The sequence below is a fragment of the Macaca mulatta genome, chromosome 2, assembly GCF_049350105.2.
Source record: "Macaca mulatta isolate MMU2019108-1 chromosome 2, T2T-MMU8v2.0, whole genome shotgun sequence".
Taxonomy (NCBI): Eukaryota; Metazoa; Chordata; class Mammalia; order Primates; family Cercopithecidae; genus Macaca; species Macaca mulatta.
The window spans coordinates 162,720,622-162,739,623 of NC_133407.1; the positions used below are offsets into that span (position 1 = coordinate 162,720,622).

The window sequence follows — 19,002 nt, forward strand, 5'->3', positions numbered from 1 at the left end:
AAAATATTTTTCAACATCAAAATCATTTTGCTAATATATCTACCTCTCTGTGAAACCAAGGACAAGAACTCAGCTACAAATAAATGTCCTGCATAAAGTCTCAGTCCTCTGAAAACATCCAGAAAGGAAGTCAACTGACTATACTCAAATTACACCACAGTTGATGGAAAATCAGCCCACACAGACCCAGCACAACAACTCTGGCAACTCAAAAATCCAGAGTGTCTCCTTTCCCACAAAAAATCACACTAGTTCCCCAGCAAGAATTCTTAACCAGACTGAAATAGCAGAAATAGAATTCAGAATCTAGATAGAAATGAAGATCATGAAGATTCAGGAGAAAGTGGAAACCCAATACAAGGAATCTAAGGATTATAATAAAATGATACAAGAACTGATAGATGAAATGGCCATTATAAGAAATACTCAGCTGGGTGTGGTGACTCATGCCTGTAATCCCAGCACTTTGGGAGGCCAAGGCAGATGGATCATGAGGTCATGAGATTGACCATCCTGGCCAAGATGGTGAAAGCCCATCTACTAAAAATACAAAAATTAGCCAGGCATGGTGCTGTGCACCTGTAGTCCCAGCTACTCAGGAAGTTGAGGCAGGAGAATCGCTAGAACCAGAGAGGCGGAGGTTGCAGTGAACCAAGATTGTGTCACTGCACTTCAACCTGGGCAACAGAGAGAGACTCCGTCTCAAAAAAAAAAAAAAGACTCAAACTGATCTGATAGAGTGGAAAACACACTACAAGAATTTCATAATGTAATTGTAAGTATCAACAAAATAATAGACCAAGTTCAGGAAAGAATCTGAGAGCTCAATGACTGGTTCTCTGAACTAACTTGGTCAGAGAAAAAAAATGAACAAAACACTAAAAAAATAAGGGATTATGTAAAGAGACCAAATCTACAATTCATTGGTGTCCCTGAAAGAGATAAGGAGAGAGCAAGCAACTTGGAAAATATATTTCAAAATATCATCCATGAAAACATCCCCAGCCTCACTAGAGAGGCCAAAATACAAATTCAGTACCAATGTGAGGTACTACACAAAAGACCATGGCCAAGACACATAATCTTCAGATTCTCCAAGGCTAAAATAAAAGAGAAAAAGTGAAAGGCAGCTGGAGAGAAGAAGCAAGTCACCTACAAAGGAAACCCCATTAGGCTAACAGAGGACCTTTCAATAGAAACCTTACAAGCCAGGAGAAATTAGGGGTCTATATTCAGCCTTTTTAAATAAAACAATTTCCAAGCAAGAATTTCATATCCAGCCAAACTGAGCTTCATAAGCCTCATAGAAATTAGATCCTTTCCAGATAAGCAAATGCTAAGGGAATTCATGACCACCAGACCTGCCTTACAAGAAGTCCTGAAAGGAGTACTAAATATGGAAAGCGAAGACTGTTACAAGCTACTACAAAAACACACTTAGGTATAAAAACTATTGATCCTAGAAAGCAACCACATGAACAAGTCTGCACAATAGCCAGCTAGAAACATGATGAAAGGATCAAATCCACACACACCAATATTAAACTTGAATGTAAATGGGCTAAATTCTCCAATTAAAAGTCACGGAGTGGCAAGCTGTATAAAGAAGCAGGACTGAATGGTATGCTGTCTTCAAGAGGCCCATCTCACATGTAATGACACCCATAGGCTCAATGTAAAGGGATAAAGGAAAATCTAATAAGCAAATGGAAAACAGAAAAAAGCAGGGGTTGCTATTCTAATTTCAGACAAAGCATACTTTAAACCAACAAAGATCAAAAAAGACATGGAAGGACATTACATAATGGTAAAGGGTTCAATTCAACAAGAATACCTAACTTTCCTAAATATATATGCACCCAACACAGGAGCACTCAGATTCATAAAGCAAGTTCTCAGAGACCTACGAAGAGACTTAGATTCCCAACAATAATAGTGGGAGACTTCAACACCCTACTGATGGTTTTTAGATAGACCATCCAGTCAGAAAATTAACAAAGATTTCCAGGATCTAAACTTAACACATGACCAAATGGAACTATTAGACGTCTACAAAATGCTCTACCCATAAGGAACAGAATATACTGTCTTCTCATCTGCACATAGCACATGCTCTAAAATCAACCACACAATTGGACATAAAACAATCCTCAGAAAATCTAAAAAAAATGAAACCAGACCAACCACACTCTCAGGCCATAATGCAATAAAAATAAAAATAAATACTAAGAAAATCACTCAAAACCATACAATTGGATGGAAATTAAACAACCTGGTCCTAACCTTTGGGTAAACAATGAAATTATGGCAGACATCAGGAAATTCTCTGAAACTACTGAGAACCAAGAAAACATATCAGAATCTCTAAGACACAGCTAAAGTAGTGCTAAGAGGAAAGTTTATAGTGCTAAAGGTCCACATCAAAAATTCATAAAATCTCAAATTAGCAACCAAACATTACACCTAGAGAAACTAGAGAAACAATATAAAACAAACCCAAAGCTAGCAAAAGACAAGAAATAACTAAAATCAGAGCTGAAATGAAGGAAACTAAGATGCAAAAAAAAAACATACAAAAGATCAATGAGTACAAGAGTTGATTTTTTGACATAAGAAATATGATAGACCACTAGCTAAGCTAATAAAGAGAAGAAGAGAGAAGATCCATATAAACAATCATAAGCGCCAAAAAAGACATTACCACCAGCCCCACAGAAATATAAAAAACCCTCAGAGACTGCTATGAACACCTCTATGCACACAGACTAGAAAACCTAAAAGAAATGAATATATTCCTGGAAACATACAAACTCCCAAGATTGAGCTAGGGAGAAATTGAATCCCTGGACAGATCAATAAAGAGTTCCAAAATTAAATCAGTAATAAAAAGCCTACCAACCATAAAGGACCCAGGACAAGAATGATTCACAGCCAAATTCCACCAGATGCATAAAGAATAGCTTGTACCATTCTAACTGAAACTACTCAAAAAACTGAGGAGGAGGAACTCCTCTCTGACTCATCCTATGAGGCCAGCTTCATCCTGATACCAAAACCTGCAGAAATACAACAAAAAAATCTTCAGGCCAATATCCTTGATGAACACAGATGTAAAAATTCTCAACAAAATACTAGCAAACTGAATCCTGCAGCACATGAAAAAGTTAATCACACTCAAGCAGGCTTTATCCTGGGATGCAAGGTTGGTTTAATAATCACAAATAAATAAATGTGATTTACTATATAAACAGAATTGAAAACAAAAACCACATGACTATCTCAATAGATGCAGAAAAGGCTTCTGGTACAATTTGATGTCCTTCATGTCAAAAACCCTCAACGAACTAGACATTGAAGGAACATATTTCAAAATAACAAGAGCCATCTATGACAAACCCATAGCCAACATCATACTGAATGGGCAAAAGCTGGAAGCATTCCCCTTGAAAACCAAAACAAGACAAGGATACCATCTCTCACCATTCCTAGTTAACATAGTACTGGAAGTCCTAGGCAGAGCAATCATGCAAGAGAAAGAAATAAAAAGCTTGTAAATATTAATAGGAAGAAAGGAAGTCAAACTATCTCTCTTTGAAGATAATATGATTCTATACATAGAAAATCCCATAATTACAGCCCAAAAGTTCCTTAAGCTAATAAACATTGCATTAGTAGGTGACTGGATCTATATCAATTATGCATTTTCTACAAAAAAGAAACCACTATGAAAGTAAGCATAAACATTAAATTATTTCTAGCTGTTGAGATTATGAGGGAAAAAACCTGTCAAGTTAACAGAAACTTCCTCAGGAAATAATTTTGTTGTACATTAAGAAATTGTTTAATCCATAGGTTCTTACCGTTCTCGGTTAAATTTAAGAGAATGGAGAATGGCTGGCCTTTTTTGTCTAAGGTTCCACAAATGAAGTGTATCATCTGAACTTGCACTGACCAAGGCACCCTAGAACAAAAAAAAGATAAAGTAAGTGTGTGATTTACTTAATTAAGGGTTTTTGTGAAGCACAAACAAGCTAATTTACTCAATTTTTTTACTACCTGAAGAGTTACTTGCATCTATATAACCCAGAAATATCAGGAAGGATAGGTGCATAAACTTCAATCAGGAAGGGTAAGAATGCTGAAAGTAGAAGAGGCAACTGACCCACTGCATTTCGACTGTCAGAAAGACTAGCTTAAGGAATATTTATTTACCAATAGAGAGGATTAATTATTATAGCATCATTATGATCATTAAAGGTTTTTCTTTGGGAAAAAATAGTTTAGGGATGTTTTTTGTTTCTACTATTTACACATATACTATATAGCCTTACAGAGAAGCAAATATTCAATGCAGTCTTACAAAATTGAATACAGGTCATATAAAAATTCTCCTGTGCAAGAATTTTCTGTATATTTGGAAAGTGTATATTCTTCCTAAAAAGTATATTTGGTATAATTTAATTTGCTTCTTATAGTCTAAGAAGCTTCATCAACAGTAAAGGAAAATATCCATAATAAAAGAAAACATTTCTCCAACTAGAATTTAGTATAACTATAAAATTATACTAAGATTCTTTTTATACAGCACTGCCAAATACAAATGAATCCTATTTCACATACAATAGGATATTTTCTACCTCTTAATGTGGCAGAAAGCATATGGACAGATAATAACTGTTTGTATGACTTTGCTTATATGCTTAAACTACTTATTTACTGGGTTAAATCAGATCATTTAAAAATGTTAGAACTTTTACCATAATGACAGTTGACCAGCTGAAAATGTCGATGCTTATCCATTAATGGATCCTAAATCCAGAGCATTAAATGTGTTCTCTAAGAGTGATCTTTCAGAACCTTGGTTGTCCTGAGATACCTGAAAGGCTTTTTATATTTTCCAAAGTACTTTGTTAGAAGTAATCTCTCATAGTTTACAGTATCAATCACAGATATCCCAATTAGATGCTAGGAAGAACTATATTGAAATCGCTAGCATTTATTTCTTCTTTCTGAATTAGAAGAGAGAAGATAGGAATCTAAATGCCCTTCTGTAACAATTTCTAAGCCAAAAAAATGCTCATGTATCCTATGATGGGTCTCTTCATATTGGGTATGAGTGATTTTAGTCTCAGAGAGGAATGGCTTTATAAAAATAGAAACATAATCAAAGATCATATTCACGAAAATATTTAGAAATTTAAATGATTTGCATATTTGTATCTAATTACCTATATACATGTTCAAAGATGTATATATTGATATGTATATCTTAACATAAACTCAGATAATTTCCTGCCATGAAATAGGAGGTATTCTATATATGCTTTGAGAATTTTTGTGTTTGTTTGCCTGTTTTATTTGTATACTGTACATATGCTTCCTATAAACCAACTAGAAATCTATTAGGATTCCTTGAAAGCATTTGATGAGCTACAATTGATTCTTTTGAGATACAGTATACTGGTCTCATTTCCCAGAGAGGTGGAAGTTCACCTGAGATAGGGTGAGGATAGAACATGATATGTAACAACAATAAAACATGCTCTACAAGAGATAGTTACATGCTATACAGAAGATATAACATGCCAAAGGCAAAATGGAATTAAAGTAGCATATATTCAATAATATCTTAGTGTAATACCTAAATAATTCTAGTGAGGAACGCAGTAATTTTTTTTTTTTTTTTTTTTTTTTTTTTTTTTTGAGATGGAGTCTTGCTCTGTTGTCAGGCTGGAGTGCAGTGGTGCAATCTTAGCTCACTGCAACCTCTGCCTCCCAGGTTCAAGCAATTCTCCTGCCTCAGCATCCCGAGTACCTGGGACAACAGGCGTGTGCCATCATGCCCAGCTAATTTTTGTATTTTTAGTAGAGACAGGGTTTTGCCATTTTGGCCCAGATGGTCTTGATCTCTTAACCTCGTAATCCACCTGCCTCAGTTTCCCAAAGTTCTAGGATTACAAGCGTCAGCCACTGCGCCCAGCCAGCATTCTTAATTCTGTGATAAAACTGAGATGTGACTTATCATTGGAGGGAAGTGAACGATACCACTAAGCCTAACAGCACCAACAGAGACAGATACGTGAAAGTAAGCACATCAGCAGAGTGTCCAGGTTCATTTATAAAAACAAAGTGAACCTACCAAAAGCACTATAAAGATCTGTGAAAATATTTAAAACTAAGAATAGAAAAACCAGTCAGGTCAGAAACTGGGAAGTTGGGAAAAGATACAGAAACTTTGTGTGAGGTACATAGGGCGAGTAGTTCAGGATAAATGATGTGAACAAGGCAAGGAGGTTGAAGGCTTGTCTTTATTTATTCTTAGTTATGTACCACAGGGGCAAACTTAGGACCTGGAAGACAAATCTCAAAGGATCAGATCCAATACAAATCACATGGAAACAAATTATGCCTGTAAGTGTATATCCATGCAGAAGGCAAACAGCTGAGATCCCTCAACAAGGAACTACAGAGTAGCACTGAGACCTCAAGAAGCCTGACATTCTAGATAATAATAAGCAGTTATTACAACGAAATATTTTTCAAATGTTTTCTTTACCTTCCTTTCTCATTTCAGTACCCCACAGCAAGTGTGCCTACATTTGAAATATGCTAGGTTTGTCAATAAAGAGGATCTCACAGTCTTCTGAGAAAGATTTTGAGCCAAGAGAAGTGAAAAGTGAGCATTTGCCAATATCTTTCTTGCCTCGGGTTATCTCTGATATGAAGTTCTATGAGACATTTTACCCACATTTACAATGTAAGTTCTTAGGAAGATATACAGATATAGATATATGCAAATATATGCAGACACTGAATGAAAGATCATTGTCATGCCGTGAAAAAATAACCAAACTTTTTTTTCCGAGGCACTGAATTCAATTTTCTAAGTGCCTGCATTTGGCACGGCACAAACTTTTAAAGCATTTTTGCATTGACTGGCTCACTTAATATAAAATAAGCTCTAGAAGACTCTAATTTCCACTATAAAAATCTGATTCAAGAAAGCCTCAAGTAGCCTTCTACTAATGTAATATCTGCAACCTCTCTGAGCTTCATAAATACATATTTTGTTTTCAGAGAGTTCCTTATCACCATAATTTTATAAAAATGTAGATAAAGTAGAGAGCTAATTCCCATAATAGCTATGGACACAAAATAAATACAAATGCATATCTATTCCAACAGATGCATTTGGAGATATATACAGATAAAAGGGCCAATATGTATATAAGCAAAAAGATCATTTCAGGGAAGATAAAGATAAAATATGAAGTTAGGCCTTGGTTAAAAAATTTAAGTTGGTGGGAAGTGAGTGGATAGAAAAACAAATTAGTGGCCAGTGAAGCAATCAAAGGACATTAGGATTTTTTTAAAAATTTAAATAATTAAACTAAATTATGCTATATAGTAACAATAACAGAATATGATATATACAATCTTTTTTCTTTAGAATTTAATAAATAAACCAATACAGGAGTACAGTCTTTTGTGAAAAATGTAATCAGAAGTAATATTGAGTGCATATATATTTAAGCATTTAGAATCACAGTATTTAAAAATTACATTAACTGATTCACTGTGTAGTGGGGGAGTGTGTGATTTAAGTAGTCAAAAAATAATCCTTACCTCATTGATCAAAAATTGGAGCTGTAGGACAGCTGCGCCACTTTCATGTTGGCAATAGCAATCAACACCAGGTCTCCCGAGTCTAATATAATAAAAGTCAAGGATTCTAACATTTAATTAGCACCAATATTAATGAGTAAAGAAACTAACTTATTTAGCATCAGATGTTTTGCTTTTTAGTTTCCCTTATTTTTATAAATAGTTGAAAAATCTTACTCTTAGTAGATGTAAGTTAAATTGTATAGCTCAGATGTTTAATACTCCAACAATTTGAAAAATAGAATGACAGTAAGGAATTTGAAAGAGAGCAGCTTTTTCCATGAAGTTAAAAAAGAATTGGGAATCCAGATACACCTCATTTCATTTAAGATATTTTAATTGATTAAACACTTTTTTCACTAAAATAAATTCAAAATGAGTCAATAATTTGACATAATTAAATCATAAGATGAGTTTAAAAAGACACAGGTAAATATGTTGATAATCTTGACATATAAAAAATCTTCTAAGCATAATTTAAAACCCAGAGATCATAAAGAAATTGATTGACATAGTTGACTAAATAAAAGTATAAAATATCTACATAGAAAAACATGACAAATAAGGTAAAAAAACAAGAAAACTAGAAAATAAATAGTAACAAGTCATCTACACTATACTACATAACATATAGGGAAGAGATAGAGAGAAAAAAAGGAAGGAGGAGGAATGGAGGTTAAAAAAAGGAATGAGAAAACACCATATAACAAAATTTACTTACATATTCTATACCAAATGATCTGATACATATGTATATTTACTTATCATTTGTTTGCTTGCATAAAGATATAAATTAGATGAGAGTCTCCACTTATGGTCATAATGAGGAATGTGGGCCAGATCTACTCACTACCTAAAACAATTAAAAATCTTACCAAATTTATGTAACAAATTTTAAGACACTACACATCAGGTAGGAAATGACAATGATCCCCGAAAGAAAGAAAATATATAAGGCGAGGCTTATGATAGCCCCAGTTTACTGCCTAGAGAGAATTTCAAGACTCCAGCACAAGGAGGGGGAACCCAGATAAAATCTAGCAGGCCTACTGAGTAAGGAGACAGAACTAACAGTCTAGGGAGGCCAGGGACAACTAGAGTTCATAGGGTTGAGTAGCAAAGAAGAAAATGTGACACAAAAAAGAGCTCTAGAGATTTGCAGAAGGGTCCTCCTCAAATCTTTAGCTAAGTACTAATGAAGGAATAAGTTTGAGAAAACTACCTGAGACTGAGGAAAGAACAAACCAAGAAGAAAAAGCATACTTCTTGAAAAAGAAATCAAGAAAACAAACCGAAAGCAAAGTTTATATTGAGGCAAGAATTTTTCATGTTCCTACCAGCAAAAGTGCAAGCCCTCAGAATTCACATGCAAAGTACTCAGAGAATATTACCTCAGTATGAGGAAAAATTCCTCCCTAAGATAAAGACTGCTCTGGTTCTGCTTACCAATACTTAAAACCAGGTTACAAAAGGATCAAACTATTCCACATAACTTAACTGCATACTAAACAAAGATCAAGGATAATTATACAAATACAAAAAACTTTAGCACTCAAAAAGGTAAAATTCAAGAGTTATGCCATTCAATGCAGAGAACTAAAAAATATAACTTGTAACAAGGAGAAATATCAGTAGAAAGAGACCCAGAAATAAAACAGGATAGAAATAATAGACAGGGATAGTAAAACATTTATTATACTACACTGCATATGTTGAAGAAGGTAGAGAGGAGATTGAGCATGTTAAGTAGATACACAGAAGATAGATCTATCTATCCATCCATCTACCTACCTAACTATCTCAAATAGAATATCTAGAGATTAAAAAAAAATACATTGAAGATTAGTGAACTTGAAAATAAGTCAAGAAAAACTATCCAAAATATAACACAGAGAAAAAAATAACTGAGGCATAGAGAAAGAACAGCACACCAATGAACTGCGGATCACTGTCAAATGGCCTAATAAGTTGTAATTTGAGTAATAAAAAAGAGAAAGAGGAGGGAGAGAAGAGATAAAATATTTTTTAAAATAATGACCAAAATTAAATTGTGTTCAAAAATGAAACTGAAATAAAGACACTTTTCAGACACACAAACCTGAAATAACTCATCCTGAAAAGACCTGCACTAAAAGGAATGTTAAAGAGGGTCTTCAGGCAAAAGGGAAATGATATCAAATAGTATCTGGATATACAAAAAGGAATAAAGAACATTTCAAATGATAAATATATGGGTAAATATAAAATATAAGTTATCTTTAAAAGATAATTTACTGTTTAAAGCAAAAATAATAATAGTACATTTGTGGTTTATAGCATATGTAGAAGTAAAATGATGTTAACAATATCACAAAAGCCAATAGTAGGAGAAATAGAAACTTTACTATTGTACCATTCATAAAGTAGTATAACATTAATTGAAGGTAAACTTTGATAAGGTACAGCTGTACACTATTAATATAAATCATAAGGCAATCACCAAGATTATTATAGCTAAATTAGCCAACAAAGGAGACAAAATGAAATCATTAAAAAGTTTAACAAAAATCAGGCAGAACATTGTTGGGGGAAACTAAGAACTAGCAAGATAAATAGAAAACAAAGAGCAAGATGGTAGGTTTATACCCAACCATACCAATACCACACTAAACGCAAACAGGGTAAACACCCCATTTAAAACGCAGTGATTGTCAGAGAAGACAAAAATGCAAGACCTAAGTATGTGCTTTGAACACAAACCTCCTTTAAATATATACAAATAGGTTAAAAGTTAAAACATGGAAAATTATACACCATGCTAACATTAATCAAGATACAGGTGGAAAGATATATTAATATACAGTAAAGTTGATTTCAGAACACAGAACATTACCAGGGTTAAAGGTGGTCACTTCATAATAATAAGTGGGTCAAATTATTTTTAAAAAACATAAAAATCCTAAATTATACACCTAATTACAGAGCTTAAAATACATGATACAAAAATGATAGAACCACAAAGAGAAACAGATGAATTCACAATTACAGTTGGAGTTTTTAACACCTCTTTCTCGATAACTAACATAAGACAAAATCAGTAAAAATTAAGAAGACATAAATAAAAGACTATCAACCAACTTGACCCAATTGGCATTTATAAAACACACAACCCGAAAAGAGCAGAATACGTATATTTTTGAAGTATAAAAGAAACAATTACTAAGAGATAAAATATTTCGAACTATAAAACAAGCATAAAAACATTTGAAAGTATTGAAATCATAAAGAGTATAGTTTCTGACCATAATTGAATTAGAAATTAATAACATCCAGAAAACTCTCCAAATGTTTGAAAATTAAATTACAAACTACTAAATAAACATTGATTAAAAAAACCATAAGAGTAATTAGATAATAATTTAACACACTAATAAAAATATAACATACCAAAAGTGTGAGATGCAGCTAAAGCAGCACTTTGAGAAAAATTTACAGCCTTTGCTACCTATATTAGCAAAGAAAAATATCTTGAATTATGTAAGCTTTCATATTAAGAAGCTAGAAAAAGAAGAGCAAATTAATATCAAAACCAGAAAAAAAGGAGAACAATAATAAAGATGATCAGATAAATCAGTAAAATAGAAACAGATTAACGATTAAAAAAAGAGTGAAGCCAAAAGCTGGTTTGAAAAATTCAATGAAATTAATAAACCTTTAGCCAGAGTGATCAAGGTAAAAAGAAATAACACACATTTCCTTTATAAGGAAAGGAATATTACCAAAAAAACTTTAGAAATTAAAAAGACAACAAACAAATATTATTTACAAAATTATGCCAATAAATTTGACAATCTAAATGAAATGGACAAATTTCCAGAAAGACACACATTACCCAAGGAGAAGCAGGAAATTTAACAGCACTATACAAATTAATGAAACTAAACAAATTAATTCTAATTAAAATTATTTCCTCAAAGAAAACTCCAGGTCAAGATACCATTACTTATAAAATAAAATCTATGATACATTTAGAGGAAAAAATAATGCCAATTCTATAAAATTCCTGCAGAAAAATTGAGAGGAGGAAAGATTTTCTGACTCATTCTATAAAAATACTTTTACTCTAATACCACATCATGACAAACGATATCATAAAACAAGAAAACTTCAGACTAATATCTCTCATGAATATAGATTCAAAAAATACCAATCAAAAAAGTTGGCAAATTGAATACAACAACATATAAAAAGCCTATAGTGCTTCATAAGGCCAAGGCAGGAGGATCACTTGAGGCCAGGATTTCAAGACCAGCCTGGGCAACATAGCAAGACCCCATCTCTACAAAACTTTAAAAAATAATAAAATTAGCTGGGTTCAATGGCACATACCTGTGGTCCCAGATAATAAGGACAGTGCGGCAAGAAGATTAAGTCCAGGAGTTTAAGGTTATAGTGAGCTCTGATCACACGTCTGCACTCCCATCTGGATGACAGAGTAGAACCTTTCAAAAAAAAAAAGAAAAAAAGAAAGAAAAAAAAAGCCACCAGGTGTGGTGGCTCACTCCTGGAATCCCAATACTTTGGGAAGCCAAAGCAGAATGATTGCTTGAAGCCAGGAGTTCAAGACCAGCCTGGCCAACATAGTGAGACCCCATCTCTACAAATAAGATTTTTGAAAAATTAGCTGTGCATGATGATGTATGCCTGTAGTCCCAGCTACTCAGCAGGCTTAGATGGGAGAATTGCTTGAACCCAGGAATTTGAGGCTTCAGTGAGCTATGACCATGCCACTGAACTCGAGTCTGGGTGACAGAGAAAGACCTCATCTCTAGAAAATATATATATTTTTAAAATGTTTAAAGAATTATATAATATAACCAGTGGGATTTACGCCAGGAATGCAATGTTGGTTGAACATTTTAAAAATCGATCAATGTAAGTCATCCTATCAACTGAAAACAAAACCAATCATTTTGATAGACACAGAAAAAACATTTGACAAAATTTAAGATGCTTTCATAATAAAATCTCCCAGCAAACTAGGAAAAGTGAACTTCCTCAATCTGATTAAGTGCATTTAAGGAAAATTTGTACATTATTCTTAACAGCAAGAGGAACGATACTTTCTACCTAGGATATGAATAAAGCAAGAATCATCTATCATTATTTCTATTTACTATCATGCTAGATACTAGAAGTACTATCAAGTACATTAAGGTGAGAAAAATAAATAAAAAGCATGCCGGCTGGAAAGGAAGACAACTCTATTTGTAGAAAACATAAAATTTATATAGGAAAACAACAAGAAAGCCATAAAATATTACTGAAACAAATAAATGACAAGGTTGTAGAACCCAAAATCAATTTTTTTTTTTTAAGATGGAGTCTCACTCATGTTGCCCAGGCTGGAGTATAGTAACACAATATCAGCTTACTGCAACCTCTGCCTCCTGAGTTCAAGCGATTCTCCTGCCTCAGCCTCCCAAGTAAGTGGGATTACAGGAGCCCACCACTATGCCCAGCTAATCTTTATAGTTTTAGTAGAGATGGGATTTCACCATGTTGGCTAGGCTGGTCTCAAACTCCTGACCTCAAGTGATCTGCCCATATCAGCCTCCCAAAGTGCTGGGATTACAGTTGTGAGCCACCATGTCCAGCCCCCAAATTTTTAAATCAATTGTAATTCTATCTACTAGCAAAGACCAATTATATATTAAGAAAAATTCATTTAAAATAGCATCAAGAAATACTTTGGAATAAGTTTAACAAAAGATGTTTTAAGACCTGTTCACTGAAAGCTATAAAATATTACAAAGAGAAATTAAAGACCAAAACAAATGAAGATGTTCAAGATTCAATATTGTTAAAATGGCAACTTTCCTTAAATTCATCTAGATTCATTAAAATGACCATACATTCCAAAGCAATCTACAGATTCAATGCAATTTCTATCAAAATACTAATGTCATTTTTCACAGAATTAGAAAAAAACTCTTAAAATTCATATGGAACAAACAAAAGTGCCAGAATAGCCAAAGCAATCTTAAGCAGAAAGAACAAAGCTGAAGACATAACATTGCCTGACCTCACATTATACTACAAAGCTACAGTAACCCAAACAGCATGATATTGATATAAAAATAGACACATATATCAATAGAACAGAATCGAGAACCCAGAAATAAAGCCACATTGTCTACATCCAACTGATACTTGATAAAGTAGTGAAAACATACACTGGGAAAAGGACATTCTTTTCAATAAACGGTGCTGGGAAAATTGGATTGCCATATGCAGAAACATGAAACTGGACCCCTATCTCTTACTATATACAAAAACCAACTCAAGATGGAGTAAAGACTTAAATGTATGACCTCAAACTATAGAACTACTAGAAGAAAACTTGGGAAAACTCTTCTGGACATTGGCCTAGGCAAAGGATTCATTATTAAGACCTCAAAAGCAAAAGCAACAAAAACAAAAATAGACAAGTGGGGTTGAATTAAAATAAAACCTTCAGACAGCAAAGGAAACAATGAACAGAGTGAAGAGCCAACCTGCAGAATGGGAGAAAATATGCACAAACTATACTGTGGACTGATAACCAAAACCTACAAGGAACTCAAACAACTCAACAACAGTAAAACAAATAACCCCATTAAAAAACAGGCAAAGGACATGAACAGGCATTTTTTCCAAAAAAGAAGACCTATAAATTGCCAGCAAGTATATAAAAAATGCTCTACAACACTATTCATTAGAGAAATACAAATTAAAACCACAATGAGATATCTTCTTATGTCAGAATGACTATTATTTAAAAGCCAAAAAATAACAGAAGTTGGCAAGGATGTGGAGAAAAGGCAACACTTATACATTGTTGGTGGGAATATAAATTAGTACAAACTCTATGGAAAATAGTATGGATATTTTTCAAAGAAGTAAAAATATAACTACTATTCAATCCAGCAATCCCACTATTAGGTATCTACCCAAAGGAGAAGAAATCATTATGCCAAAAAGATAACTGCACTTATAAGTTTATTGCAGCACTATTCACAATAGCAGATATGTGGAATCAATCTAAGTGTCCATTAATGGATGATTCAATAAAGAAAATGTGAGCTAGATAGGTACATAGACAGATGGATGGATAGATAGATGATATAGGTACAGCTATATAGAGAGATATATAGTGGAATACTATTCAGCCATGAAAAATGAAATCATATCTTTTGCAGCAACATGAACGGAATTAGAGGCTGTTAAGTTAGGTCAACTCAGAAACTGTCAAATATTACAGTCTCACTTACAGATGGGAGTTAAATAACGTGTGCACATGGACATAAAGTGTGAAATAATAGACATCGGACACTCAGAAGGGTGAGAGGGAGGAGGATGAGGGATGAGAAATTACTTGATAGGTATAATGTATATTATTTGGGTAATGGTTACGCTAAGAACTCAGAATTCACCGCTATGTAGTATATTCATGCAACAAAACTGCACTTGCACCCCTTAAATGTATATAAATTTAAGAAAAAAAAAAAAAACAAAGAAACCAATGGTTTCTGTCTTGTTTATATTACTAACCTCCATTTGCTACCTAGAAAGTGGTATTTTATAGACACTCATTTTAAAATAATATCCAAAGCCTAGTTTCCTAGTACTATTTTAGTAGTTACTATCCAAAAGACTTGCATAGAATCAATTTTTTAAAACATAGAAATGGCATGAGAAAATACTATTTTTAATAAGAGTTAAAATGTTTCAAGATCTTTTAAGTATTTCTTAAAGCAGTAATTTATTAATCAGTTTAATTCATGTTTTCACAGTCTGATACTTTTCAGTGGTGACATTTAGTTTATATAATTATAACAAATGTTCATAAAACTCAAAGTGTATAATTTTATATAAAACACTATAATTTATCTTTCAATTATTAAAAAAGGTTCTTAGTTACAAGAATATATAACAGTTAAGGCTAAAATTACAAATACACTTACAGATTACTTGGTAATATATTGGTTTAACACCAAGTGGGTAAACATACCATAAAAATCACATGAATTTATTACCTAGTGGCTAATAAAGTCACAAATAACAACTTTCTAGTAGCTAAATTCAATTATCACTTTTCAATCTTTATCTAATTTGATCCCTATTGGAAAATTTGACTTTATAATCCAACCTTTCTACATGATACATTCTTCTTCCTTTGGCTTTTTATAATAACAAGACTCTCCAATTTCTTTCTTTCTGGCCATCACTTCTCAAGTTCCCTTGGGAAATTATTTTTCTCTACTTCTTATATATTTTCCTACATTCTTTTCTAGACCTACTTCTTTTCATACCTTACTCACTCACTCCTCCTGGGACATCTCAGCTTTCAATTACCATTATATGTTTATGATTCCCAAAGCTTTATCTGCAGCTCAGAATTCTTCCCCAAATTTCAGAAAATGCATCTAAATACCTAGTAGATTACTCTACTTGCATGTACCACAAAAATCTTATATTTAGCATGTAACAAACTGGTTATATTTCCTACCAAAGCCTGCTTTGCTTTTTCTGTATCCTATCTCAGTGAGTGGCAAAATCATCCACTAAGATGGTCAGGCCTATAATCCATTATTCTATTCCAAATTCAACACATTATATTAGTCAGTTCTACTTTTAAGTATCTCTTGAGTACATCTATTTTTGCCCATTCTTAATGCTACTATCAAATCTTGCACATTGCAACTCCTTAACTGGTCTCCTTGTGTAGTGGTTAATTTTATGTCCATTTAGGTACCCAGTTTTTGACCAAACACCAGTCTAAATCTTGCTATTAAGATACTTTTTATGTGATTAATATTTAAATCAGCAAACACTGAGTACAGCAGGTTTCCCTTCATAATATGGATGGGCCTTCTGTTGAAGGAATGGCATTTCCACAATGAAAATCTCCTGCCATGAAAATAATATCCAAATTCTTTATGGGGTTTTAATCATGTGGTTTATGGGGTGTTTCATGAACTGGTTGCTGCTTATCTTTCAGCCTTTTCCTTCTCTGAGTAATTCTTACATGCAATAAAGATACAGTGGGAGAAGAGATCATAATTTGTTTAAAGAGTGTCAATACAATCTACATTAGGTCAATTCTATAGCATGGTTTGCGATGTTGTTCTTGGAAGCCTGTTTGAACTCATTTTTCCAACTCTCCCAGTTAGTTACCCAATATCCTTTTAATAAACTCCCTAGGACTTAAAGTATAATAAAAATAAATAAATAAAAATAAATAAATAAATGAATAAAATAAAAAATAAATAAAAATTAAAAAAATAAACTCCCTTTCTTTCTTGGGGAAAGGGGAGCTATTGCTTTATTTGATCAAGTTTAAAAAGCCACTGAGTTTTCCTAAAATATTGATTCTCAAGCTTTATCATGCATCAAAATAATCTAGAGCACATGTTAATACACAGATGGCTGAGCCCTACCCTGAGAATTTCTGATACAATAGTTCTAAGGTGGGGCCTGGGAATTCTGGAAATTTATATATTTTTTATACTTCGAGTACTGGGATACAGGTGCAGAACGTGCAGGTTTGTTATACAGGTATGCATATGCCATGGTAGTTTCCTGCCCCCATCAACCCGTCATCTACATTAGGTATTTCTCCTAATGCTATCCCTCCCCTAGTCCCACGCCCCACAACAGGCTCTGGTGTGTGATGTTCCCCACCCTGTGTCCATGTGTTCTCATTGTTCAACTCCCACTTATGAGTGAGAACATGCAGTGTTTGGTTTCTGTTCCTGTGTTAGTTTGCTGAGAATCATAATTTCCAGCTTCATCCATGTCCCTGAAAAGGACATGAACTAATCCTTTTCTATGGTTTCATAGTATTCCATGGTGTATATGTGCCACATTTTCTTTTTTTTTTTTTTTTTCCAAATTTTAAAAGAAGCTTTATTATGAGTAAAATACTATCAACCAGCACTGCATACTACAGAGAAATCCTTTGTGAAAAAGACAAGACCATTGATATGGCAAACTCCACTGTTTGTTTTAATTGCCAGAGCCATGCCAATCTTCAGCAACCACCATTCTGATTAGTTGGCAGGTATCAGCATCAAGGCAAGACCCTCCACAACAAAAAGATTATAGCTCACTGGAGCCTCAAATGATTGTTAGCAGGCTTTTTTTTTGTTTGTTTTTTTTGTTTGTTTGTTTTAGCAATAATGTATTTTTAATTAAGGTGTGTACTTTTTAAAACACCATGTATTAAATAGGGAATCCTTTCCCCATTTCTTGTTTTTGTCAGGTTTGTCAAAGATCAGATGGCTGTAGATGTGTGGTATTATTTCTGAGGACTCTGTTCTGTTCCATTGGTCCGTATCTCTGTTTTGGTACTAGTACCATGCTGTTTTGGTTACTGTAGCCTTGTAGTATAGTTTGAAGTCAGGTAGCATGATGCCTCCAGCTTTGTTCTTTTGGCTTAGGATTGTCTTGGCAACGCAGGCTCTTTTTTGGTTCCATATGAACTTTAAAGCAGTTTTTTCCAATTCTGTGAAGAAACTCATTGGTAGCTTGATGGGGATGGCATTGAATCTATAAATTACCTTGGGCAGTATGGCCATTTTCACAATATTGATTCTTCCTATCCATGAGCATGGTATGTTCTTCCATTTGTTTGTGTCCTCTTTTATTTCACTGAGCAGTGGTTTGTAGTTCTCCTTGAAGAGGTCCTTTACATCCCTTGTAAGTTGGATTCCTAGGTATTTTATTCTCTTTGAAGCTATTGTGAATGGGAGTTCATTCATGATTTGGCTCTCTGTTTGTCTGTTACTGGTGTATAAGAATGCTTGTGATTTTTGCACATTGATTTTGTATCCTGAGACTTTGCTGAAGTTGTTTATCCGCTTAAGGAGATTTTGGGCTGAGACAGTGGGGTTTTCTAAATATACAGTCATGTCATCTGCAAACAGAGACAATCTGACTTCTTTTCCTAACTGAATACCTTTTATTTCTTTCTCTTGCCTGATTGCCCTAGCCAGAACTTCCAACACTATGTTGAATAGGAGTGGTGAGAGAGGGCATCCCTGTCTTGTGCCAGTTTTCAAAGGGAATGCTTCCAGTTTTTGCCCATTCAGTATGATATTGGCTGTGGGTTTGTCATAAATAGCTCTTATTATTTTGAGATACGTTCCATCAGTACCGAATTTATTGAGAGTTTTTAGCATGAAGGGCTGTTGAATTTTGTCAAAGGCCTTTTCTGCATCTATTGAGATAATCATGTGGCTTTTGTCTTTTATATGCTGGATTATGTTTATTGATTTGCATATGTTGAACCAGCCTTGCATCCCAGGGATGAAG

General features: G+C 33.7%; 1 protein-coding gene across 2 annotated transcripts in view; it reads right to left on the reverse strand.

Moving 5' to 3' along the window:
- STXBP5L (syntaxin binding protein 5L) overlaps positions 1-19,002 on the reverse strand; it is a 488,800-nt gene that overhangs the window by 365,710 nt on the left and 104,088 nt on the right. For both annotated transcript variants that reach the window (XM_015129967.3, XM_015129965.3), the window contains exons 4-5: positions 7,627-7,708; positions 3,861-3,961 (exon numbers count right to left, since the gene is read on the reverse strand). In XM_015129967.3, the coding sequence (XP_014985453.2) occupies positions 3,861-3,961; positions 7,627-7,708 (183 nt within the window). The remainder of the gene's footprint in view (positions 1-3,860; positions 3,962-7,626; positions 7,709-19,002) is intronic.